The sequence below is a fragment of the Thamnophis sirtalis genome, unplaced genomic scaffold (assembly GCF_051295495.1).
Source record: "Thamnophis sirtalis isolate CommonGarterSnake01/CBP01778 unplaced genomic scaffold, rThaSir2_p1.2 scaffold_6, whole genome shotgun sequence".
Lineage (NCBI taxonomy): Eukaryota > Metazoa > Chordata > Lepidosauria > Squamata > Natricidae > Thamnophis > Thamnophis sirtalis.
Genome location: NW_028261386.1, coordinates 72,324,163 through 72,351,858, shown reverse-complemented (window position 1 = coordinate 72,351,858; position 27,696 = coordinate 72,324,163). Strand labels below are relative to the sequence as shown.

The 27,696-nt window shown below is 39.0% G+C and overlaps 1 protein-coding gene across 2 annotated transcripts; it reads left to right on the top strand.

The window, feature by feature from the left end:
* The first annotated feature begins 389 nt into the window (after positions 1 to 389).
* Positions 390 to 27,696, top strand: LOC106550014 (sulfotransferase 6B1). 2 transcript variants are annotated; one of them, XM_087718140.1, is made up of 8 exons: positions 390 to 625; positions 14,962 to 15,232; positions 17,624 to 17,760; positions 18,390 to 18,479; positions 19,461 to 19,587; positions 20,932 to 21,026; positions 25,563 to 25,719; positions 26,769 to 27,696. In XM_087718140.1, exons 1-8 carry the CDS (start codon positions 602 to 604, stop codon positions 26,897 to 26,899), a joined length of 1,032 nt encoding a protein of 343 aa, XP_087574266.1. In that variant the 5' UTR covers positions 390 to 601; the 3' UTR covers positions 26,900 to 27,696. The 2 variants fall into 2 exon arrangements, with proteins under 2 accessions (XP_087574266.1, XP_087574267.1); XM_087718141.1 differs by lacking the exon at positions 390 to 625 and adding an exon at positions 14,288 to 14,431.

Here is a 27,696-nt window from a genome sequence, read left to right as displayed (position 1 = left end):
ATGAAACAGTGCCAAAATAAAGCTAAAATGGCAGAAAGAGTTCTTTCTCAAAAGAGTTGCTCAAAGGAATAGATCAAGATGACATTAATTATTCTTTTGTCCTGTTGAAACCAATCAGATATATATTATGTTTATTTTCTTTCCAATTGTAAATTCAGTCCTAGGCAAATATCCCTGTATGTTTAAACTAAGTAATATAAACATTTATCCATTATGTAAACTCAAACAGGTCTATTATGTAAGGCTCCCACTTGTTTTTCTGATGAATAATAGAATAAATGCCTCTTTATTTTCACCAAACTGCTTCAGGCAACCTTACTTGTTTATCTATACTCCAGGTGACTCAAGAGACTATGGGAAAAAAATATTGCCACAGTAAGGTGAGATATTAGCATTCTGAGGGAGAAACAGTATGAAAAACTAGAGAGGGCAATTCAAAAAGATTAGGAGACCTATGGAGAGGAACATGATTGGAATATAGAATAACAAGAGTTGGAAGGGACCTTGGAGGTCTTCTGGTCCTTCCCCCTGCTCAAGCAGGGGACCCCCATATCATTCCAAACAAATAGATGTCCAATCTCTTCTTTAAAAATCTCCATTGATGAAGTACCCACAACTTCTTCAGGTAAGCTGGTCCATTGATCAATTTTTCTAACGTCACCTCTAGTCCTTCTCTTCATTAGATTAGACATTACCATTTCTTGCAGCTGTTTATTGAATGATTTATCCTACAGTCCCCTAATCATCTTTGTCACCCTTGTCTGCACTCTTTCTAGAGTTTCAACATTGTGATGATCAAAACTGGATGTAGTATTTTAAGTGTGGTCTTACTAGTACAGTATAAAGCAGTGAACTTGATACTATCCCTCTGTTGATGCAGCCTAGGACTGCATTGGCCTTTTTGGCAGCTGCAGCACACTGCTGGCTCATATTTAAGTGATTGTCCACTAGGATCCCAAGATCTTTCTCACAGTTACTGCTATGGAGCCAGGTACCACCTATTCTATACCCGTGCATTTGGTTTTTCTTGCCTAAGTGTAAACCCTTACTTTGCTCACCACTGAGTTGTATTTCAATAAAGACTAAGGCAGTTAAGGAGCAAAATTGTAGCACTGCATGAAATGGTGGAAATCAGAGTAAAAAGTCCGGTGGGCAGCATTAGCTATTGACAAAGGTCACTTGACAAAGAAGGTATTCTCCTTAATCCCTGGTTGCTTCTCTCCTTGATTAGTTCCCATCCATTGTTTCTAATCCTGCCCTCTGGTGCTAGAAAGAAAAAAACAGATGAAAACTAATCAAGGAGAGAAGCAACCTGGAATTAAGGAAAAACTTTCTAGCAGTAAGGACAATTAATCCCGTGGAACAGCTTGCCTTCAGGAGCCGAGGTGGCGCGGTGGTTAAATGCAGCACTGCAGGCTACTTCAGCTGACTGCTAGATCAGCAGTTCAGCGGTTCAAATCTCACCGGCTCAGGGTTGACTCAGCCTTCCATCCTTCCGAGGTGGGTAAAATGAGGACCCAGATTGTTGTTGGGGGCAATATGCTGACTCTCTGTAAACCGCTTAGAGAGGGCTTAAAGCCCTATGAAGCGGTATATAAGTCTACTGCTATTGCTATTGCTATTCAGAAGCTGTAGGTGCTTCATCATTGGGGGTTTTAAAGAAGAGACTGGACAATCACTTGTCTGAAATGGTATAGGGTCTCCTGCTTGAATAGGTGGCTGGACTAGAAGAACTCTAAGGCCCCTTCCAAATCTATTCTGATTGATTGAGATGTTGAAAAGCAAACTATTCCCCTTAGGTAGTTGGATACAACAATGCAATCAAAATGCAAATAAATAGAGTTTGCATTGCTATTTCAAAATGCATGCTTAGTTATCTGGTCTTGCTTAAGAATATATATATCTATGGTGGGTAATGACAAACAGAGCAGTCATAAAAAGTGAGGAAGAAAGCAGTAAGGGAATAATTAAAAAGTGTGTATGGGGAGGAAAGCTATGAGTGAGGGGTATAAAACAGAGTGGTGATAGGAAGAGTCATCCAGAAAAAGCCATTGGGGAAAGAAAGTAAATGTATTAAGCTAACAATTTCTGAAAGCAGTAATTAAGTTTGCAGTCCTGTACATCCATTGTGGGGAGACAACCTCATTGTGAATGTAGTCAGACTTATTTTTGAATAAACATGCATAGGAATTTCCTGCTAAAATGTTGTAATGAAGGAAATGTAATGAATATCACCTTTTAATTACAGGCAGGCCAACTTGTATAAGAATGTTTTTTTTTTAAATTGAGTGTACATGTACCTGCATTGTAGGGTTTATGTAACGTGACACTGTCCTTCCTCAAGGATTAATACTGTACCCACAATGACATAACAGAAGCTGGAGTTGCTGAACTATTCGACACCTGGTTTGGGGTTAACTATTTTCTTTTTAGAGCTTTTGCTGTTTTATAAAATTACCCTATAACATAGAATGAATTAGTGAATGCACAGAATCAGTGGTAGGATTCAAAGTTTTTTACTGGTGGTTCTGTGGGGGTGGCTTGGTGGGGGGTGTGTGGCATGGCTTGGTGGGTGTGGCAGGGAAAGGATACTGTAAAATCTCCATTCCCTCCCACTCCAGGGGAAGGATACTGCAAAATTCCCATTCCCTCCCAATCAGCTGGGACTCGGGAGGCAGAGAACAGATGGGGGCGGGGCCAGTCAAAGGTGGCTTTTACCGATTCTCCGAACAATTCAAAATTTCCGCTACCAGTTCTCTAGAACTGATCAGTACCTGCTGAATACCACCTCTGCACAGGATCCATATGATACTTCTTGTGTGAAACTACATCACATTTTAGAGTTTTGTTTTTTTAAAAAAAAATCCATTTTACTTTTTCCATCCAACAGAATGTCAAGATTTTGGGTCTTGGAATCTATCCGATTTTCATCAGGATTATTCTCTGAAAATGGCAAGAAGAAGGTCACCTTTGTTATCAGGAGCCAGCAAAAGAAAAAGGAAGTTTTAAAATGAAATGAACCCCAGCCAAGAGCTACTGAGAAAAACTCAATGTATTCATTGGAACAGTTTCTCAACCTTGGCAATTTAAAGCAGGTGGACTTCACCATGCTGACTAGGGAATTCTGGGAGTTGAAGTCTGCCCATCTTCAAGTTGCCAAGGTTGAGAAACACTGATATGGAAAGCCAGCTGGGCAGGTTCTGCTGTGCACACACAAATACACACACACACACACACACACACACACACACAAACACACACCAGGAGGGAAATTGTGCAGACACAATATTTAGTTTTTTTCTCCAGTTTTGCTCTGATGTTTAGAAAGCAAATTCATTTATTTTTAATGCACCCTGCATTGGTCTTTTAATTAGAATTTGTTTCTCTTATTTCACCAATAGAGTTTTAATTATTTCAGAAGTCAGCTCCCTACTGCTAGATGAGATTCCCTTCCTGGATGATAGCGATTTCCATCTCCATGACTTATCATTATGAAACTTATGAACAAAAAACTACTACCTTGGCTTTAATAAATCTTCAGTAATTTCATTACATAAGACTATTAGTGGCTTTTTTATTGTTGTTATGTCCTGGGAGAAAAATCTCAAAGGGCTGATAGCCCAAATTCTAGAGTGCAGAGTTTTGCAATGACCCAGGGAAGGTGAGTTATGTTTTCATACTTATCCAACCATCTCTCATAACATGTTATTTTAATACAGCTGACATGACAAGTTTAGTTAATCCATATTATAAAATGCTTTCCAAAGTGTTTCTATTGGCCAATTTTCACCTACTCTTTGGGATTGGTATTCTTGCGAGCTTCACAGAAGCTTTCACAGAAATACTTGTTCCATTGTTTCTCCTACTTTCCCCACTAACAAGGAGATTATATTACTTGCTGACACAGAGAAGGCACACCATGGTAAACTTCAAAATTTAAGTACCGTATATGAAATAGCCAACTTCCTCTTTCATCAATCTGCTCACACAGGTTTTTTCTGAAAGCTAGCTTAGGGAAAGGAAGGCAACTTCACAATAGTTATGCAGTGCACATGATTGTATCAAGACAACTTTAAAGTACAGAACTATGTTGGGCATATTGAACGATAAATAAGTGAAGAATTTTGAAACCTGAGAAAAGGATACATTTCATAAAAATATGACATACAAGAATATTTTATAATTTGGGAGAGAAGATTCAATCTTCTTTCCCAAATTATAAAATATTGATGCTTTCTCTGTAATGTCACATTTCAAGTATACATGAAAGGGATAAGGAAATTCCAAGCACAGAAAGAAACTATTACATTGTTACATCAGATTTCTGCCAAAGGTATATAACTAATACCAAACATCTTTTAATTTATTCAAAGAACATTGCATCTCCATGCTGTTTGCAGACCAAAAATATTCCTAGGAGGGTGATTTTCAAGTCTCAAGCTCAAAGACAGTTAATTGTAAGAATATAAAGGATCACTTTATTGATCTTTTCTTAAATAAATAGTTGATTAGACCAAGTTATCTAAAAAAATGCAGACAACTATATTGTAATGATATGCGAGAATGACCTTAGGAGATAGGACAACCAGATACAACCAAGAGAACTGTAAGATAAAAATAGCCCACAGCAAGAATGTGGACAAGAACCTTCAGACTTGCAAAATTCTGCTTATGAATCCTTACAATAAAATAAATTACGTAGTCTATCTGGTCATGTTTCCTGATTGATCTATCTTGTAAGGCTGACATATGCAGGTTAAGAGAGTAGGCAAAGCTACATCATGAAAAGGAAGAAATAAACCAGATATTTTTAAGAAGACAACCATTGTGTGAAATGTTTAAACAGGAGGTTGGATCAAAAGACCTCAAAGGTCCCTTTCAACTCTGTAATTCTGTTAAATTAAAAATTAATCTCTGCTTTAATCTCTCTCTCTGCCAACAAATGGTGACCTCATCAGAAAGATCAATTTAACTTGAGGAGAGATGTGTTGGATACTGATTTTAGCTTTCTCTTAGGCCCAGCACTTTTACGTAAATGTAATTTTCAGCCACAGCTACTACTCTGTTGCTATCTTTCCATTGCCCTGAAATTCTGGCATTGCAACCAAAGTTTCATAGAAACCCAGAATCCAAATGGCACAAGTTCAGCTCTCTGCACTTTGCCAAAAGAAAATGAAAATATGTTCTAAATTATATTGCCATGTGAACTGTATTTTGGCTGAATTAAGCACACAGATGCGGCATCCAGTTACTAAAGTTACTAAACTTGTTTGGTTTCTTTAGACCATTGTTTATTTTCTTTTCAATTAAAAACAAGCAGCAATGATACCTTTTTGTGTGATTTTAATCCTTGCGTGCATTCCATGGTTATTTTATTGAGATGGCTGACCATGTAAAATATGTTAAATAAATAAACAACAGTGTACTATGGAAAAATAATATCAAAACAGGAGAGATTTGGAACCATATTACAATTTACTAATTTGCTCAAAATATATTACTTGGGGATATTACCTACAGTTGCAAGAAAAAGTATGTGAACCCCTTGGGATTACATGGAGTTTTGCATGAATTGGTCATAAAATGTGCTCTGAACTTCATCTGTCACAACAATAGACAAACACAGTCTGCTGAAAATAACACTACACAAACATTAGATGTTGCCATGGTTTAATTGCACATAACATGTAAACATTCACAGTGCAGGGAGGAAAAAGTATGTGAGCTCCTAGCCTAATGATGTCTCCAAGAGCTAATTGGAGCCAGGAGTGACCCAACCTTGACTCCAATCAGTGTGATGATATTGGATGTGTTGCTGACAGCTGTTCTGCCCTTTATAAACACACACCTGTTGTGGGTTTACTGGTTTCAAGAAGCACTGTCTGATGTGAACCATGCCTCGCAGAAAAGAGCTCTCAGAAGACCTACGATCAAGAATTGTTGACTTGCATGAAGCTGGAAAGGGTTACAAAAGTATCTCCAAAAGCCTTGATGTTCATGTGTCCACGGTAAGACAGACTGTCTACAAATAGAAAAAGTTTAGCACTCTTGCTACCCTCCCTAGGTGTGGTTGTCCTGTAAAAATGACTGCAAGAGCACAGTGCAGAATGCTTCATGAGGTAAAGAAGAATCCTAGAGTGTCAGCTAAAGACCTATAGAAATCTCTGGCACAAGCTAACATTTTTGTTGACACATCTACGATAAGGAAAACATTAAACAAGAATGGAGTACATGGGAGGACACCACAGGGAAAGCCTTTGCTGTCTAAAAAAAAATATTGCAGCACGTTTGAAGTTTGCAAAAGAGCACCTGGATGTTTCACAGCACTACTGGCAAAATATACTGTGGACAGATGAAACCAAAATTGAGTTGTTTGGGAAAAGCACAATACGCCAACATCAAAACCTCATCCCCTCTGTAAAACATGGCGGAGGGAGCATCATGGTTTGGGGCTGCTTTGCTGTCTCAGGGCCTGGACGGATTGTTGTCATTGTCATTCCAGAGTTTATCAAGACATTTTGCAGGAAAACGTACGGCCATCTGTCTGCTAACTGAAGCTCTGCAGGGGATGGGTGATGCAACAGGACAATGACCCAAAGCATACAAGTAAGTCAACACAAAAATGGCTTCAACAGCACAGAATACGCCCTCTGGAGTGGCCCAGTCAGAGTCCTGACCTCAACCCGATTGAAATGCTGTGGCATGACCTTAAGAGAGTGATTCACACCAGACATCCCAAGAATATTGCTACACTGAAACAGTTTTGTGAAGCGGAGTGGTCCACAATTATTCCAGATCGTTGTGCAGGTCTGATCTGCAACTACAAGAAACGTTTGGTTGAGGTTATTGCTTCCAAAGGAGGGTCAACCAGTTATTAAGACCAAGAGTTCACATACTTTTTCCTCCCTGCACTGTGAGTGTTTACATGTTATGTGCAATTAAACCATGGCAACATCTAATGTTTGTGTAGTATTATTTTCAGCAGACTGTGTTTTTCTATTGTTGTGACTTAGATGAAGTTCAGAGCACATTTCATGACCAATTCATGCAAAACTCCACATAATCCCAAGGGGTTCACATACTTTTTCTTGCAACTGTATATCAGAATCTCTTTCAGTGGAATTAATCAAGAGAAGAACATTATATGAGAACAGCACAAGCTGGAAATGAAACCAATGTTTAGAAGAGCGTTTTGGTGGGAGAAAATTGAAATTAAAATTAAAATGTGGACCATATTGTAGGCTTAAAAGTTAAACTATTGAAGAGGAATCTAATTAATTTATTATCTATAAGAGAAAATAGGCAGCAAAGAGCATACTCCTGCAAAGATGAAATTCATGGATTTATGGATGCTGTACTAGAAATTGGAAATATATGAGATACCAAAGCAGTATCCTACAATCCCTCAGGCACATAGATAAAGAACAAAAAGAAAGTCCTACTTTGCAACTGAAGTTGTAGGTACAATATTATGCCTTGGCCATTGGTCACTCTCCACACGAACTTCAGGCAATAGTGAGTTAAGACATCTCAGAGGAACAGAGACAGTGAAATGGCTGAGATTGATGGACCACTGACAAATCTGTTCCAATGGAAAGAGAATATGAGAGATGTCGCACTTTTGCTACAGACAGCTGCCCATTCTGAGGAGTTCACAGAACAGCAGTTGACTGATCAGTTTGGCACTGGGAGACAAGGAGAATCTTCAAGCTCTCAAACACAGCAGAGCTTTTAAGGACAATGGGTTCATTCAAGTTCCCTTTCTAAACAATTTGGATTTATAATTATTTTCAATTTAAAAATATCTTCCGAGCAACAAGTTTGAAAAATTACCTAGTGAGTAAAATCCATTCCAAAATAGATTTAAAAGATGAAAAAGTAGAAAATAAATAATACAAAACTAAGAATTTAATTTAAGAAAGTTTTAAATGATCTAGGGGACCATATGACGTTATAATATTAGGACTTTTGCTAGGACTTTTGAAACAACTAAATAAAACTATGTCTTTTTGAAAACATACATTGTTTAATCTATTAGGTCCCTCCCTCCTTCCCTCTCTCCCTCCTCCTTCCTTCCTTCTTCCTTTCCTTCCTTCCTCCCTGCCTTTTTCTTCACTCAATTGAATTCTGGACAGTGGTTCCTTATGAAGCGACTTCAGGAACTGAAGTTTTTTTTGCAGTCAACTTGCAACTGATCATTTGACAGTCAGATTTTCTGAATGACAGATAAAATAAATCCACTGGAGAACTTATGACCCAAATGAGGATAAAGTAATATTCTATAAACATCCTATACTTATGGACAGACCAATGGACTTTTCTCAGTTCTTTGAGATGGAGGTTAAATGAGCAAGCCTGTATTTCAATATCTTTCTTGTTGACTCTAGCCCATTCTCACCATTATCTGGAAAGGAAGTCCAACTTGCAAGTTTTTATGTTCTGCCTTCAGTTTTCATAATGCATGGAAACCATCTACCAATGTTAAACATGCAAGACCTTGTAAAGAAAATTCTTATATTTTTGTCTAGGCTTGAAGGAAGAGGATTTCTCTGTTTCTTTGGCTCACAGTTCAAGCTGATTTTTATCACTTGTGAATGCGCCAACATCGCTAATAGTTTTCTGGATTATGATAGCTATCTCAGGTGCTTCGCAACGTGCCTGGGCAAAGCCATCCTAATGTTACAGAAAGCATAGGTATTATTAAATAATTTAATTTATGAGATCTAAATCTATAGCGGAAATATGTTTTGTGGTCATCAACTTAAAAGTATATTTTCTGTCATGGAAAAAGAATTAAATTTTTATACTTCTGTCTCCCTTACCCTCAGACAACACTGATAGAATGATACCCTAGAAAGGGCATCATTATTCATGGCAACATCCTTTCTTTCTGTACAAAACCACACAAAGCTATAAGCATGAAATCAGCTAAGCAGGGTTTCACATGCTCATATGGGCCAATTGCTGTTGGGGGAAAAAAGACTTAAAACTCTGATTTTTGTTAGAGATTACCCATAATCTTTCCTGCCCCTTTTGTCATTGTGGGCCATGCAAGATCGAAAGAGCAGACACGAGCTTCCTTAAATAATCCAATCTCACTGCATGTCGATAGCCCCAGGTCTTTCAGTTAATTTTTCCATGTTTATATTCATGGTTATATTTCTCAAATTCTTTAGCCACATTTTCATGTCAAACAATTTTCTTATAATATGTACAGTTCACGAATTCCAGAGCTCTGACTGGAAAGACTTACTGGAAGAATTAGGATGAAGCCTAGAAAGTATAAAGCCGAAGGCATATTTATTTTATGCTTATTGATCATGCTCCTCATACATAAATCTTCTTTGTTTCCATTGCTGGCTTTCTCATCCATTTCTCCTCTTCTTATTCTTCTCTTTCCATTCTCCATTCTGTTCCATTCTTCAATTCTTGCTTACGGTACTTTTCCTTTTTCTTAAAAAAAACCCAACCCTCTAGTTAAGTAATGAACAAATATTAAAAGGCAAACATTCATTCAGATTCATAATAGATTATGTTACCTCATTAGAGTACTTTGGGATAGGACCATGGTAGACATTTTGTCCTCAGTTAATGATTACATAATATCCTTTGGCTCAAATCTAGTCAACCCTGGCCAGATTATTCTCAAACTTGAGGTAATTTATTGAATACTTAACAGTGATTTGAAACACCATTAGAAGTTACAACCAATTTTTGATCCTGCTTACTTTCTCCTTCAGAGATCAAAATGCATACAATATTTATATAGTTGTCAGCCCTACAAAGCTGATTAGTTAAGAAACAGACATAATAGGTTATTTCAGGAGCACTCTTTTTTATAGTAAGCTAGAATAGCTGAGTCTTGAAAGCTTGTCAAAGTTCAGTCACACCTTATATTAAGCAAAATCAAATATTGATTTGATTTGATTTGTCTTGTATGCCGCCCACTCCCGGAGGACTCCGGGCGGCTCACAAAAGACAAGGGAAAGGGGAAAACAAGACAAAGACAACATATTAAAAACAAGCCAACATTCACAATTTCTGTGGAGGTAGATGTTTCTCGGACCCCTCGGCCTGCTGGAACAGCCAAAGCTTGGTGGCTTTGCGGAAGGCCGGGAGGGTAGCAAGGGTCTGGATCTCGACAGGGAGCTTGTTCCAGAGGTCCAGAGCTGCAACAGAGAAGGCTCTCTCCCGGGGGGTCGCCAGCCGGCATTGGCTGGCAGATGGAATCCGGAGGAGGCTAACCTGTGCGATCTAATTGGTCTGAGAGATAGGGGTATTTTGAGTTTCTTTCTTGTGTTTTCCTCTTTCTCAAAGCTCTGCAGTCTTTTATATATTTATTTTATTTATTTATTTTAATTTGTCAACAAGTACAAGGAAACAAGTAGGAAAAACACATTAAAAATGGCACAAAAATGAATAAAAATAAGCAAAACATACCCATAAACATATAAAAAGAATACTTATAAATGGGACAGTAGGACAGTGATGGTAGGCAAGCTGGTGCGCTTATGCACACTGCCTTAGGGACCTTTTAAGAAATGTGTAGACAATGGTAGACAACTTAAGGTAAAAGGTATGGGGATTAGAGGAACTAACAACAGGATTGGGTAGGGTGTTCCACACATTTACTATTCTATTGCTGAAATCATTTTTCGTGAAATCAAGATTACAACGGATTACATTTAGTTTGTATCTATTAATAGCTCTTGTGTTATTGCAGTTGAAGTAAAAGTAGTCATTAACATGTAGGATGCTGTGGCAGCATTGTTATGCCGGTATTTTATTTATTTCACATGGTATACATTTGTAGGAAGACCTACACTTTACAGAGTAGACCTGATAGCCCAATTGTTACTTCCTTTCGCTTTACATATACACACTTATCCATGGAGCATCACAGAGGGCAAACCAGCATTCATCATCTGGCTAGTGGCAGTCAGATTGATGAAATTTTCCAGGGCCTCTTCTGTTAATTTTGCCTCAGGATAGGTCCAGCACTAGCTCCCATTCTCCTTGTGCAGCTAGCCTTTCCTATTGCAATGCTACCCCATTTATCTACTCACCGTAATGCTTTCAGACTACTGAGTGAGAAGGGCAGGAGCTAGAGGTGGGTAATGGGAGCTTAGCCCATCCTGCAGTGCTACCAGGAATCAAACTGCCAGAGTGTCAACCATTTTTGGTGGCAGATCCAGCATCCTTAAGCACCTGCACCACCACACTTTCTTTTTATGCCAGTCATCAGATACCTTCCCCAAGATTATTCTAAATTCCTTTGCGAAATAGATGCCAACAGGAATGATACTGTTGTCCAGTGATTGTATAAAATGTAAAGTTCATCAACAGGCCAAGGAACCATCTCAAGAAAAGATAGTCCTCAATTTATGATGACAATTGAGCTTCTGTTGCTAAGCAAGACAGTTGTTAAGTGAGTTTTGCCACATGTTATGACCTTTCTTAACACAGTTGCTAAGTGAATCACTTCAGTTATTAGGTTAGCAACACAATTGTTAAGTGAATCTGGCTTCCTCATTGATTTTGCTTGTCAGCAGGTCGCAAAAGATGATCTCATGATTTTTGGACTCTGCAACTGTCATCAATACATGCCAGTTGCCAACTGTCTGAATTTTGATCATGTGACCAAGGGGATGCTGCAAGTGTGAAAAATGTTTATGTCACTTTTTGCAGTGCTCTGGTAATTTCAAACAATCACTAAATGAATGGTTGTAAATCAAACATTACTTGTAAATGAAGTCCCCACTGAAATACCTCATGCTTTGGATGAAGAATGTCACAGATTCCATTTCCAGGAAGGCCTGGAGAAATTTCTCTATGACTCCATGGGGAGTTGTATAATCTGATTCAGTTTAGGACACCTTCCAAGAGTTCTCATGTTTGGATTATCAAATCTACCTATTTATGTTTATAAAACTTGTTATACAACAAATACAGCAACAATAATGCTTCATCGCAAGGAAAATCTTCAAGCAGTTCTTTAAAAAGCAACAATGAAGGCAGTGGGCAAACGATGGGGTTAAACATAACTAAGCCTATATTAGATATTGACCAAAGTGGAAATTTGATTGAGATCCTTTAGTATTTTAAGCTTATCTTCTGGAGTGTTGATCATTCCTGGCAGCTTATCATCTGTAAATTTGTTGAGTTCCTTTTTATCCCTTCATCTTAATCATTTATGAAGATATTGGTCAGTACTTGGCCTAAGACAGAACTTTGAGATACCCACTGCATACATCTCTCTATGTAGATGCAGTTCCACTGCACACACAGTACAACCTCAAAAGAGATAATATATTTTTTTGGCTATACATATCATGTGGAGGAGCAGATGCTAATAAAGATTACAATGAAAGGTAAAATCCCTAAGCAATAGCAATAGCAATAGCAGTTAGACTTATATACCGCTTCATAGGGCTTTCAGCCCTCTCTAAGCGGTTTACAGAGAGTCAGCATATCGCCCCCAACAACAATCCGGGTCCTCATTTTACCCACCTCAGAAGGATGGAAGGCTGAGTCAACCCTGAGCCGGTGAGATTTGAACTGCCGAACTGCTGAACTAGCAGTCAGCTGAAATAGCCTGCAGTACTGCACTCTAACCACTGCGCCACCTGACCAGGGCCCTCCAGAATGGGGGCAAGGGTGAAAAGATAATGTGTGATCTTGCAATATAAGCTCTGTCCCTTACACAGCTGGCCAGAACATTGCAACATAAGCATGAAAGGGCAGAGTTTGCCTCAGGACAGCTCATATTTTGTCTTTTTGGCATTAATGTAGTTACTGTGTTTCCCTGAAAATAAGACCCAGTCCAAAAATAAGCCCTAGTGAAAGGGGGAGGGCATGGCCAGGACAGGAGATGGTGAGTGCACACATGCCAATGATGTCCAGCAGCAGCCACAGCCCACATAGTGCAGGTGAGTTGATTATCTGTCCAAGCAGCAGGTGGAGGCAGAGGCAGTGGGAGCACGCAATCAGGATGTGCCATGGGTAAGCTGAGAGTTGGTGGATAGGAATGGGTGGCCGCTAGGGAGGATCATCTTTGTGTCTCTCGACTTGCCTGTGGCCTGTGCAATGCACCAAGATCTCCTGTCTTCCTTCCTGCGCCTCTGCCTCTGTCTGCTGCCAATGCCACCATGTGAAAATGAGTCTCCCATGGCTGCCTGCCTGGTCCAGCCTGATTCTCAGCTTTCACATGACCCATGTTCAGATTACCTTCCTTCCCCCCCCCCCACCTCCATCTGTTATTTGGACAGGGAATTAAGCCACCTATGTTGCATGGGCTGTGCAGTCCTAGTATGTGCAGACCAAGGGATCAGCAGGCTCCAACTGCTGCCGGATACCATCAGTTCCCAGGCACTTGTGCCTTTTGTGCCCATGCTGGGAGGGTGGAGTGCCCAGCTGGGCTGATCACCCTGAAATCGTGTTTCCACAAAAATAAGCCCTAGTGCTTATTTTTAGATATCTATTTAGATATTTATATCTACCATGTTTCTCGGAAAAGGAGGGGTCCAAAAATACCCCCCCCAAAAAACATATAAGTCAGGTCTTATTTTCAGGGAACCATGATAGATATAGATGTCTTATAGTAGAAACTGATTGGTAAGACAGTGTATAAGAATCTGTAATGTTTTGGGTTTACAAGAATGAGGTGTGTGTTTATTCTTGGTAGTCAGTGTATATGCAGGGTAACAATGCTAAATGGGGATTATGGGAGTTGTAATTGACAACATCAGGAAGGCTTTCTCAGACTCTTCCTGGTGTTTTAAACTTCACTCATACAACAATGAAATAAAATGTCCACCAGTTCCTGTGTATTATTTTCTTACCAGTATTTATTTCTTTGAGGAGATCTTTCCAATGAAATAATAAGATCCAGGGTTTCAATGGATGGATGCATTGTTTTATTTTTCTATTGATGTTGTTTTAATTATTGGTTGGAAGCTGCCCAAAGTTTGATGTAAAAGATGGGTGGCTATATAAATGTTTTAAATAAAACATTTTTTTAAATAAATAAATAAAATTAGGAGAAGTATTTTCAAAACTGATGAACAAAACCTGCTCTAAAAATAATAGAAATGAACATTCTTTACTAGGAAAGCAAAGCACACAGTTGTGACTCCTCTCAAACTCAGTAGATCAAAAGTAAAAGTAAAATCTGAGGGTCAGAAAACTCTCAGAATTAAAATGGAGGAGAGAGAAAGGAAGTAAATAAGGGGAAAAATATACTAGCCGGTGATGTGAAACACAAAATTAAATACAAAAGAAAACAAAGGGGGAGGGAAGGGGTATGAGATTATTTATACACACACCAGAAGTGGTTCTCCTCCAGATTCCTGCAGGCTGGTCTTGTTGAGTGTTAAATTGCAAGGGAAACAAGCTGATTTAGCAAAGTGCAGCGGGAAGAGTGTGGAAGAGTGTAAGTCAATCCTGATATATTTCAAAGAAGGCAGAAATATTGAGGAGTAGACAAGTGAAGCTAGGTGAAAGGGAAAGAATGAAGCAAGATGAAATGATGATTTCTTTTTTTAGAGTGGAGAAAAATATTTCCTTCTTTTAGTTGTACTTACTTGTTGCAGCCGAATGGAAGAGCATTGTATTAGAGAACGTTACAACTTGTAATTGGAACAGCTTAAACTCTGTAGCAGAATAAGTGTTTGTAGAGACATTGTCATTAGATCTTTTAAAATGTAAGACTACGTTTTTCCAAAATCATCCTAATAGTAAGCTAACTCTCTGGCAAAGAGTAATAACCTAACTCTCCAGCAGAATAAGTGTTTAGAGAGACATAGTCAATAACTATGTTTCTTCAATTTCATCCGAATAGTACATATCTGAGATTGAAATGCCTTCAGTTGTAGAAAAATGTTTTTCCTGTTTTTGTTTATATTTCAATATTTTGATTTGCACTGTAAATACAGGTTTTTAATCACTGCCTTTCTTTGACAGCTGAATATATACTGTATCTGTATATTCCACCACACATATTCCCCCCCCTCCCACAAAAAAAAGACAGAAATGGCACACGTGAGAAAAAAGTTTATTGAGATTCTGGAAAAAGTCATGAAAGAAGGAGAGCAGATGACACCAGAGGAGATGCTGATTACGCATGAAGGAATTGCATACCCGACTGTCTTTTGCAACCCAGAGCAGTTCAAAGCTTTGGAGGCCTTCCAAGCCAGGAGTGACGATGTAGTTCTAGCAGGATATTGCAAATCTGGTGAGTTTGTTTGTTGGTTTGTTTTCTTATGCCTACAAAGGTGACTCTGGGCTTTTGATACATATTTTTAAAAGGACCTGCCCGATTAGATTTTACTTGAAAGAGTGATGAATTGATGGATCGTAGGGTAACAGCCTGGAATAAAATCAAAGGGTAAGGAAAACATCAGGAATAATATGAAAAAGATCTTTGCATATCCATAATTTTCCTGGTTTCTGCCATTACCTGAGCAATTTTGGGCCTCAAAAATATCAATTTAATCTCTGAACTTGCACTGTGGAAAGCAAACTATCATTACATCTATAGAAAGAAACCATGTAGTGTTAAACAGAATGCAAATTGATCAACTGAATATATGTCACCCTTGCTATTTATTGCTGACATTTTAGCTACAAAAGTTTAATGACACTAACAGTTCTAAACCTGCAGGTTCAATGGCTTTCATGGGGCTTTTGATCTTTTAGAATTCCAAAGAAAAACCCTGTTTGGAAAGGGCACGTTTTCATATATTTTATATTCTATAATGGGAAATTTTGGTCTGGTGCTGACTGGAAGCATTATACACAAAGATGTGTGTGTGTGTGTGTGTGTGTGTGTGTGTGTGTGTGTGTGTGTGTGTATCCGTGTCTGTGTCTAGATGGATGAATGAGTGGGTGTATGTATGTATATATGTATATATAAATATGGTGGGTAGACAGAATTTTATCCATAGCTTATTTTTATATAGAGGCTTATATATTTTTGGTGAGGAGTGTTGTGTAAAAGCACTACCTTATTTTTTTCAACACTCTTAATCTTTTAGTCTCCTGAGTATCAGTATATCTAATGAAATATATTTTCATATAAATGAGGACAATGTGTTGAAAACTTACCTTGGCCATGGACTATAATAATCAAATAATCAACAATCATATAATAATCAAAGGCAAGTTTTTCCATATTACAATAAGGAAATAGGTTCCAAGAGGGCTTGCCATTTTGATGAGAAAAAAGTAGTCAAAGGGTTTCACAGTCAAGGTGTGTATTATTTTACTGCTTTTGCTTTGTCTAGCTTTTTCCCAAGGGATTCTATGTACAAATGGGATTACTGCTATTGCACTGAAAGTTAAAACTATTAATTCAGGTCAAGTTATCAAAATTTGCAAATGTCTTAATGTGGATTACCTATAGTACTTGAAATTGTTCACAAGCATACAAGGACTTGTGATCAAAGTGTATCACTATATTGAAAAATGAGAACACAGTACTCTAACATCAGAAAGTCTGCTGTTACATAATGTTCTTAGAACTCATGGGATATGTGCATTTCATCAAAGTATTCCTGAAATTAAATTTGGCAAGTTGTAATGCAACCTTTTCTAAAAATTATACTTTGACCGAGAGTGATGCAAGTGCAGGAAAAAGATTCTGGAAAAAAAGTTTTGAACAGATATGGACTTTGCACTTTGTTTCATCAGAATTTGTTGGCAGCGAGGACAGTTTTTGAAGGCTCCATTATGTCCACATGTTTTCTGTCATGACTAAGAGCTGCTTTCAGAAATAGATTCCTCTCTGAAGTTGTTGACATCTTTGCCAAAATGATTAAGCTGCTAAAGTTGAACTTTCCTTGTTGACTATATAATGTCACTGAATGCTCATCACTTTCATTCCAGAGAAGTAGGAAACACAGTATCTGAAAAAAGTTATACTGGATGTCTAATACTATTATATTTTTAACGATTTATTTTTAAAATATATTTTGGCAAGTTTGTTACATCCTAGCACCGTGATGGCGAACATATGGCACAAGTGCCAGAGGTGGTATGCAGAGTCCTCTCGGCTGGCACTTGTGCCATCGCCCTAGGTCAGATCTCCTGGCGTTTTTTTCATGAGTTTCTGTTTCCCTGCAAATGGTGAAACAGAAGCTCCTGAAAGAAAAAGATCTTACCACTTGCCCCCTCCCTCTCTTTTATAGGTTAACTGGAATGGAACTCAATGACTAAACAAGGAGTTTAATTACAAGAAATTGTGATCTTGTGGTGCCTATGCTGTAAGATTAGTGCTGAGCACAGTTTAAAGGTTTAGCACAATTTCAAAATTAAAAAACCCTTAATTTTTTTACATGACTTGGGCCTAAGAGGGAAGACCTCTCCCAGTGTAGATCTGACCAGATGTTAAGAATAAAGAAAGAAACCTTTCTGAAGATTGTCAGAGGCCCACCTATCTGACAAATAGAAAGATGCTATGTGGGTCCTGGGCTATAAAATACATGCTGAGAATTGTGTCCTGTTCCTACACTTTTTTCACAGCCTTTCAATTGTAAATTGATTAGTATTTCTTTTATGTTTTTACTATACAAGTATATACTATAAGCGTATTTCATTTTGTTGTCATCCCCCACCCCACCCCCAGGTACCAACTGGGTTGGCCAGATTGTTACTGATTTAGTAATAACATCTGCAAAGAAATATGAACCAGAGAAGTTGGACGAAAAACTTCTCCTAGCGGAATTTCCATATCTCGAAATAGGAGATACTGAAAAGTATAAGGTTAGTATTAATTATGCAGACATCAACTACTCAATGGTGGTAAATTTTCATCAGATCATATTTTAAAACAGCAATAGAGGTAAATTATTGAGTATTTTTTCAGGGCGTCCCCAGAATAAAATTAGTCAGTCAGACTATGTTTGATCAGACACATCTGGGTTGATTCTGCATGAGTCAGTCTTTGAAGAGGTAAAATTGAACTTGGTTGATACATTAACCAATCCAATGACCAGTAAGTGTGTTACTCTTGATTGTAGAATTCAGTGGGAAAACTTGTGATTTGCATATTTGAAATGTGTGTTATTAATCTAGTCTAGTCTAGTCTTCCTAGTCTAGTCTAATCCATGATTTGGATCATATTTACCTAGATTTTTTTTTTCTCCTGCAAAACCAGGGGTGATTTTTGAGTTCAATAAATTTATTTCCAAGCAATTTCTGATTTTATGATTGTGGGATGGCGGAGTGTAAAGGGAAATGCTAACATAACTTTTGTGACTTTGAAAGCTTTAATTTAAAGAGTGTCCAAGAGTTGTTCAAACCAAATTGTCCAATCTGGTGTTTCTCATGCTGTTTGGGGAATTCTGGGAGTTGATTATTGATTGATTGATTTTATTTATTATTTATTGAAGAGGATGGATACTTATCCTTCCAGGAGAGTGATGTTTACTCATCTCCGTCCTGATAGATTCCCACCATCAATTTTCCAGAATAAAGCCAAAGTAAGTAGCCGATTTAATGCCCTAAAACTGTAACAATCTTGATAAAATTCAATGAGCACTTCTACCACTACATGGATAAAGTCAGCCTTGAACAATAAAAAATATGAAGAAAAGATAAGCAAGAACATGCTTAATATAATAATCAATATGTACCATACAAATGGATGACTGGGTAGTAAATAGCTGTGTTTACTACAGCTATCTGTTGATATGTCTTTTAAATTTGGATAAATGTAATTACTGCAGTGCAACTTAATTGCATCTTCAGGATATGACTGTTTTCAAATTAAAGCTCTGCCCTTTAATAATTCAGAGACATCATTTGAGGAAGTAACTGTAAATATATTTGAAATGGAAATTCTATACTAACTAGATAGCCAGTTTGGTGTAGTACTTAAGACATTGGGCTACATAAGATATAAAGCCAGTTGGGTGACTTTGGACCAGTCACTCCCTCTCAGCCTAAGAAGATGGCAAGGACAAGCGATTTTCAAAAACTTCCCCCTAACCTGGCAATATATTGTCTCATTAGGACATTCTGTTCAGTGGTGGGATTAAAAAAAAATTACTACCGATTTTGTGGGCATGGCATGGCTTGGTGGGTGTAGCAGGGGAAGGATAGTGTAAAATATCCATTTGCTCCTGATCAGCTGGGACTCAGGAGGCAGAGAATAAATGGCCAGGCCAGTCAGAGGTGCTAACTACCGGTTCTCTGAACTACTCAAAATTTCTGCCACCGGTTCTCCAGAACTGATCATAACCTGCTGAATATCACCTCTGATTCTGTTTCCTAACATCTTTGCATTAATATACAGTAAGATACCACTGACTGAATGTGATTCAGGTATTCACACAGGCAAGTGTATATAAGATTTCAGTCATCAAAAGTAGCTGAGGATAATTGTCAGAGAATCTGGTGCATTTTAGAGATATAATCTATGCTTTCTCATTTGATATTCTAATGTTTTTTTTGGTTTTTAGGTACTGATGCTGGTTCGAAATCCAAAAGATGTTGCTGCATCTTTTTTCCATTTTTCAAACAACTTCAGTCCTTATCCTCCCTATGATACATTTGAAGAGTTCTTCCGAGCTTTAATGATAGGAAAAAGTAGAATTTTATGAATTCTATTCATTTCAATTGTTTAATGTCTGTAAATATGAAGAACATGGTAGCTGTCTATCTTGATTATTTTTTTATTGATTAGTGTATGCTTTGTTCAAGCAGAGACCTTTCAAATTAGAGTTCAGATTCTCAGCTTGTTTCAATAAATTATAGTTAATCCTATGAACAGATTCCTTTTCTGATAGAGGAACAAATAATATTATTTGAAAAGAGAAGCAAATATTTCTCATTGCCTCAATCCAGTCTACTTCCCAGGGTTGTTATTGTAGGAAAAAAGAAGGTATGCTATATATGCGGCCTTGAGCTTCTGCACAAAAAGCAGAATATAAATCCAACAAATAAATCAATAGAATAGCAGAAAAATATATTAATTACTTAATTACTTAATTAATTAATTAATTCACTCACTCACTCACTCACTCACTCACTCACTCACTCACTCACTCTGTATGCTGGCTCTTTTCCATTTGAGAGGCCAAGAGAAGTACATGAGCCATGGTGATGCAGTGGTTAACGCACTGCTCACTGCCAGCAGTTCAATCCCAACCAGCTCAAGGTTGACTCAGCCCTTCCATCCTTCTGAGATCGGTAAAATGAGAAACCAGATTGTTGGGGGAAATATGCTGACTCTGGAAACCACTTAGAGAGTGTTGTAAAGCACTGTGAAGTGGTATATAAGTCTAAGTGCTATTGCTACTACTATTTCCAAAATTGTAATTCAGTTTTTCAAGGTATTTCATTCTAACTCTGGCAGCTAGTGTAATTTCATGTAAGGTCAGAGTTACGTATTGGCCAAATGAAAAAAGAAAGATACATATTTATTATTTTGACTTAAATCTAGTTACCAATATTTAGCAAAAAGAAATCTATTACATCTCAAGATGTAATAGATGGAAGGTTTTGAATAATAATGATCATATCAATTTTCCATTTAATTTATATTGCTTATATATGCTTGTTTATGCTCAGATTATAAACCATGTCAGAACTGCATCTAGGTAAAACTATAATTTCTTAATTTCCTAAATGTGGTATGATCACAAAATTAAACACTACCAATGATGTTAATTTGTATGTGATTTTCATCTATAAATTGATTACTAACTAACAAACAACATACCTGATATAATTAAAAAGAATAGAGTAATTTTTCTAAATAATAGCAATATTCACAGACATTAGAACTAAGGAAAAAGGATTGGAAGAAGATAAACTCTGTAGACATGATATTCAGAGATCAGCTGAAATTTTCAATGTGTCATATACATATTATGTCTGTTATCAGTCTTGTTCTGACGTTATCTTAATTTTTTTTTGAAATTCCAATAGTGCCCTGGGGATCCTATATAGAGTATCTTTGTACATGGAACAAGTATATTGATAAAGAAAATGTCCTGCCAATAACATATGAAGAGATAAAAGAGGTACAGTTCAGATATATGGGTTTTTATATTCATAAACAGCAAGGAATGGAAAGACTTAGAGAAAGAATGATGTGAGTTTCAAGGTGGAGTAGGAATTTAAGACCATATCTTTCTGGAACAAATCAGATCAGAATTCTAATCACTGCTAGATGTGCAGAATCCATTCCAGACAACAATGAAGCTTTCCCAACATTTCTACCAGAGTACAAGGCACATGCCAAAATATTCTACACTTTCCTTAAATGCATTCTAAAGAAACAGTTAAAAAGACCAACTAACTGAAGCTCTTTTACTGGCCTCCTACTCTTATTACCAAAATGATCAGGAAAAAAGATAGATGATCAATGACTTCCAGGTTTCCTGACAGAAATTAATGAAGTTTATTATTAAGAAAGACCCATGATCCTCCAGCACATATGATTTTCAGTTTAAGGAAACTCTGTGTTTGTTTATTGATTCTTACCCCCCCCGACAATTAATTTACCCCTTTTTGCTCTGGGGAAGAAGTAGAAATAACAATGCCAACCAGCCAACTACAGCATAAACCAACATCCATCAACATAAGATGGGCTCAAACTGAGCATGGGGAAATCATATTTGCTCCCTGAAATTTTTTTTGTGTGTGTATTTATACAAATATTTATATATTCATGTAGAGCTTTCATTTATATACTCGGCATGGAAAATGTACAATATAGCCTTAGCATCTAGAATGAGAAAATAGAGTAGGGTGACGAGACGTGCCGGGACAGGCACATCTTTTCATAAATTTTCCCGCATCACGCGCCATTCTTAAAAAAACACGCTTTTTTTGGCACTCACAGCTCCCTCGCTCCTCCACCCATCAGCTGCTAGCTCGCTGGGCTGGTTCATCATTCCGTTCTATCCTACAAATTTAAGCCAGCCCAGCCTGCCGCTCACTGATTGGATTGGCCTGGACTCCAGCCAATCAGTGAGCTGGCTGGGATGGAAAATTTTCAGCACCCAGCGTGCTGAAAAATTTCCATCCTAATCAGTTCACTGATTGGCTGGACTCCCCTTAGCTTAACACGCCTGCGCGAGTCTCCATTTCATTTCGTCTTTTGGTTGCAGCTGTGCTTACTCACTGGTGAGTAATCATGGAATGGATTGGTACCGGTGGGAATCGGGAGGCGCTGGGGGGAGGAGACGGCCCTCCTCTCCTCTTCTCTGCTTGCGCAGAGAACTTCCACTCAGTCACGGACTCATGGAGCTTCTGCCAGCGTGGCAGTGCCTGTGCTGCATGGTTCCCAGCAACCACGCAGCGAATCCGTGAGGTGTGGTCACGTCCTGCCACCCTCCCGTGTGGCGGCGGCTGTTCACCTCGCGCAGAGAACTTCCACTCGGTCCCGGAGCTTCTGCCGCCCGTGGCGGCGCAGCACAGGGGCCGCCACGGGTGGCAGAAGCTCCAGGACCGAGTGGAAGTTCTCTGCGCGAGGTGAAAAACAGCCGCCGCCACCACCCTCCCCCACCCATCAGCTGCTAGCTCGCTGGGCTGGGTACTGTAGCGTGTGAGTGGGCGGATGGGCGGGGAACGAGTGAGCAGCTCATTCATTCCCCCGCCCATCTGCTGCTGCTCACATGGGCTGGGTATTGTAGCTTGTGAGCGGGCGGATGGGCAGGGAACGAGTGAGCCGCTCATTCATTCCCCCGCCCATCCGCTGCTGCTCGCATGGGCTGAGTACTGTAGCGTGTGAGCGGGCGGATGGGCGGGGAACGAGTGAGCCGCTCATTCATTCCCCCGCCCATCCGCTGCCGCTCACATGGGCTGAGTATTGTAGCGTGTGAGCGGGTGGATGGGCGGGGAACGAGTGAGCCGCTCATTCATTCCCCCGCCCATCCGCTGCCACTTGCATGGGCTGAGTACTGTAGCGTGTGAGCGGGCGGATGGGTGGGGAACGAGTGAGCCGCTCATTCATTCCCCCGCCCATCCGCTGCCGCTCGCATGGGCTGAGTACTATAGCCTGTGAGCGGGAGATGGGCGGGGAATGAGTGAGCCGCTCATTCATTCCCCCGCCCATCCGCTGCCGCTCACATGGGCTGAGTACTGTAGCGTGTGAGCGGGCAGATGGGCGGGGAACGAGTGAGCCGCTCATTCATTCCCCTGACCATCTGCTGCCGCTTGCATGGGCTGAATACTGTAGCGTGTGAGCGGGCGGATGGGCGGGGAACGAGTGAGCCGCTCATTCATTCCCCCGCCCATACACTGCCGCTCGCATGGGCTGAGTACTGTAGCGTGTGAACGGGCGGATGGGCGGGGAACGAGTGAGCCGCTCATTCATTCCCCCGCCCATCCGCTGCCACTCGCATGGGCTGAGTACTGTAGCCTGTGAGCGGGCGGATGGGCGGGGAACGAGTGAGCCGCTCATTCATTCCCCCGACCATCCGCTGCCGCTTGCATGGGCTGAGTACTGTAGCGTGTGAGCGGGCGGATGGGCGGGGAACGAGTGAGCCGCTCATTCATTCCCCCGCCCATCCACTGCCGCTCGCATGGGCTGAGTACTGTAGCATGTGAACGGGCGGATGGGCAGGGAACGAGTGAGCCGCTCATTCATTCCCCCGCCCATCCACTGCCACTCGCATGGGCTGAGTACTGTAGCGTGTGAACGGGCGGATGGGCAGGAAATGAGTGAGCCGCTCATTTGTTCCCCCGCCCATCCGCTGCCACTTGCATGCGCTGGGTAACCTAGTTAGAACTTATTTGGAGTCTGGCAGCGCTTGGCAGTATCGTCGGAATGGCGCAAGGCCAGGTTGGCTTTTGCTCTTTCTCCTTCACACATTTTCCCGCATTCCCCTTTTTTCTTTGCAGGCATTCCAGGCATGCGTGGCAATAAATTTAGCTTTTTAATCTTTCGCGTGCGTAAAAGGTCTGAGTGAGAACTTCGGGGCAAATTCTGTTTACACGGTGGTCTCGAGATGCGCAGAAGTAGGGAAGGGAGGGAGGGCAGTGCTAATGGATGCTCTTTCTCCGTCGTGATCTCCTCTTTTGATCTGTGACCACGAGCTGTTCCTATTGGCCGTTTCCCTTGTGACGTCTGTATCAGGCGCCGGGCTTAGTTTCCGTATCTAAGTTAAGAGAGACCGGAGATCGTGGGGTTTCTTGTATGCTGTTAGGAGAGGCAGAAGCCAAGAAGAGTCGGGCCTGCCTTCTTGCTACCCCCGCTCTGCCCCAGTCACCGGGGATGGGGACAGCTCTCCGCTAGACTCGCTGCCAAACTGGACGGGGAAAGGGGAAAGCTGTTCTCAGCAGCCGAAATCAGAACCATGCTGTGACTAAAGTTTAGAGAAAAATGCTTCTTTGTGTTTGTCTATGTGTGTGCGCGTGTGTTTGATTGAGCGAGGGATCCGGTAAGGGAACCGCGCCTATTTAGAAAAGGTAAATTATTGCAAACATGATCAGTCGAAGATAAGTATGGGGACAGGTTGGGTGGTAGAGAGAAAGTGATAAAAGAGTGGGAGAGAAGAAGAAAAAAGAGGGGAGAGAGACAGAAAGAGACAGAGAAGGAGAGAGAAAGTGACAGAAGAGTGGGAAAGAAGGAGAGAGAGAGAAAGAAAAAGAAAGAGGGTAAGAGAGAGATAGAAAGAGACAAAAAGGAGAGAGAAGAGAGAAGGAGAGAGAAAGTGATAGAAGAATGGAAAAGGAGGAGAAAGAGAAGAGAGACAAAGAGAAAGAGGATGAGAGAAAGAGACAAAGAGGAGAGAGAAGGGAGAAGGAGAGAGAAAGTGACAGAAGAATGGAAAAGAAGGAGAGAGAAAGAGAAGAGAGACAAAGAGAAAGAGGATGAGAGACAGAAAGAGACAAAGAGGAGAGAGAAGGGAGAAAGAAAGAATAAGTGAAGGAAGAATGGAAAAGAAGGAGAAAGAGAAGAGAGACAAAGAGAAAGAGGATGAGAGAGACAGAGAGAGAAGAGAGGAAGAGGAAAGAGTAGGAGAGAACATCTCATTTCAACCCTGAGGTGTAAATATTCTCTTTGATTGGTAATTTTATTTGCCCATTTACTATCCAATACTCTCATTTCTCCTTAAGTTCATGAAGAATTCCCTTCTTTTTATTGAATTTATCACAATATCTTGAGAACAACTTTTTCAGCATAGCTTTACAGCTATTTAAAATATATAGTAATTTAGGTCAGGTTTTCAGAACATTAGTCTATTTATAAGTCAATGGTTGTGACCATATTTCACACTTAGCGACCATTGCAGCATCCTCATGGTCACGTGATCAAAATTTTGTTTGGCAACAGATTCGTATTTATGCTGGTTTCAGTGTCCTGGGGTAACCTTTTGACAAAATATAAAATTTTTAATCAAGTGCCCCCCCCCCGGTCAATGGTGCCCCTCTTTACCAATCTGAAAATCTGGTCACCTTAAAATAGAGGGAACTTTAGACATGAAAGTGATGCAAATATATTGCATCATTCCCTTCCCAAAGTTGGTCAGATCTCTTTCTTAGAAATGGGACATAAAATAAATGAGAGGGTTTTTTTCACCAGCAGTACAAATTGTTCCCTTTTTCAGAACCCAGCTTTAGGAGCCAAAAAGATTTCCACCTTTCTTGAACTGAACTTAAATGAGGAAGACTTTCAGGGTGTTGCAGAAAGGAGCAGATTCAAGACGATGAAAGAAAAATCTAAAACAACCCATGGAGAATTTGGTGAAGTTCTTTTCCGGAAAGGTAACTTGTGAAAATCCATAATGTTGCACTCATTACATCATGCAGACTAGTGGTAAATATGACGTCTTATTTTAGAGAGAGTTAATTATTCATCTCTATTCCACAGATTTGGAGAAATGATATGAAATTCTAACTAATTTGCTTTTGAGCATTTGCATTTTTTTTTTTAAAAAGAATCATGAATTTAGCCACCATCACAAAATGCATGATCTAATCTATCAATGTAAAGAACTATGCTTTGTTTAAAATATAGAAAAAAAGAAATATACTGTTATTATTTTTAAATGGAAGTGGACATAAAATGAGAGAAGCATAATAATTACATATCTGGTTAGCCATTCTAGAGTTTAATCTGCCTGTAATGATTTGATGATGAATAAACTCCCAACCTCAAAATCCTATGTCCATAATCATTCTTTTTTTAAAGAGGGAGACAAGTAATAGTTGTACAATGCTTACTGCATTTCTGAATAATATTGGATAATTACTGTATATATTTTTAACTACAGAAAAGTGCCAAAGATTAAAAAAATACTTTTAAAATCCAATTTATACTATCTGTCTTAATCTGCTGTTCCTGCTAATTCACTGATGTTTATATAGAGGGACATATTCATTCATTCATTCAATCATTCATATATTCATGCATTCATTCATTTTCTACAGTTTCCCAACTCAACCAAGCTGTTAAATTGGTGACTTCACCATTTCTAAAACTATAAATAGAACAACTTAAAACATTAAAACATCCACAAATAAATAAGTACAAACAGCAGCCATTTCCATCTTCTTATAAATTGACAGTATATATTTGCAATGGATTATGCACTCTGATCTGTGCAGCTATATATAAAATGCATAGATGGATGGATGGATGGAAATATACCCAGAAAAGCAGATATGAAGCATTTGCAAAAGAGCATTTGTAAAACATCTAATTATTATTTATTTCTCTCAGTATTCAGTAGTATTGCAGGCCTTAGTTTAGGCAAATACTTATTGACATTACAAGATGTGTGGTTTTCATATTAAAAATTATTTGTTTTCAGGTGGCATAAGTGACTGGAAAACACTTTTTAGTGAAGCAAACAACAAGGAGATGGACACTGTATTTAAAGATCGCTTAGAAGGAACTAAAGTGGGAAAATTGATAAACTATGATCGTTACTGCAAGATATGAAGATCAAGGGAAAAAGCTATCCATTGTAAAATAATTCCATTATCAGAAACAAGGCATTCCATTTACATTTTAATAAATTTATGATTTTTATGTAATCTCTGCATGAAAGGGGAATGGAAATAATTTCAAGAGTTTTCTGACAACAGTTCTATAAATTTATAAGCCATAAATGGCTAAAATTGCATTACTTAATCATGCTAATAGCATATTCATTTCTATTCACAGTTATGACAAAATATTTTAGAAATATAAGACAACTGGATAGATGTTAGAAAGAAATCTATAATGTGACCTTTTATTGTATAGAAATCAACAAGCTCTTAATCACACCAATTCTTCGAGCATAGATATATGTTTCTCTGTGTTTATTCCTACACACTCATATACACAAATTTTCATACATACCATTAAATACTGAAATCAATTTGAAATGTAATTATGTATTGTTCATTGACATTTTAATCATAAATCCTAACAGAAAATTAATTGATTGGCTACTGCCAATCTGAATGATTGCTAGTAACAGGGAATTACATACCAACACAGGTAGAGAGAAAAGAAGGGAAGCCACCAGGTAGTCACAAATGATAATAATGTGATGTTGCATATAACAATTGCGCAGAAGTCATTTAACAGTGGCAATGAGAATTGCCGCAACTGCTATCGTAATCCACCTGCATGATAACATATTTACAACTTTGTCTAATCTCGTTGCTGATCCCAATTACTGTACTTAAGCAAGGACTATTGTATAAAGGTTTGATCTAAACATCCAAATAAAGTTTACTGAATCTAAA

What these genes read in the sequence shown, in the direction of transcription:
- LOC106550014 (XM_087718140.1), top strand. Translation starts at nt 602, where the DNA reads ATGAAGTACCCACAACTTCTTCAG. An exon ending in TTTTCCAGAATAAAGCCAAA is followed by an intron (nt 18,480 to 19,460) that starts GTAAGTAGCCGA and finishes TTTGGTTTTTAG; the next exon opens with GTACTGATGCTGGTTCGAAA. An exon ending in TGAAGTTCTTTTCCGGAAAG is followed by an intron (nt 25,720 to 26,768) that starts GTAACTTGTGAA and finishes ATTTGTTTTCAG; the next exon opens with GTGGCATAAGTGACTGGAAA.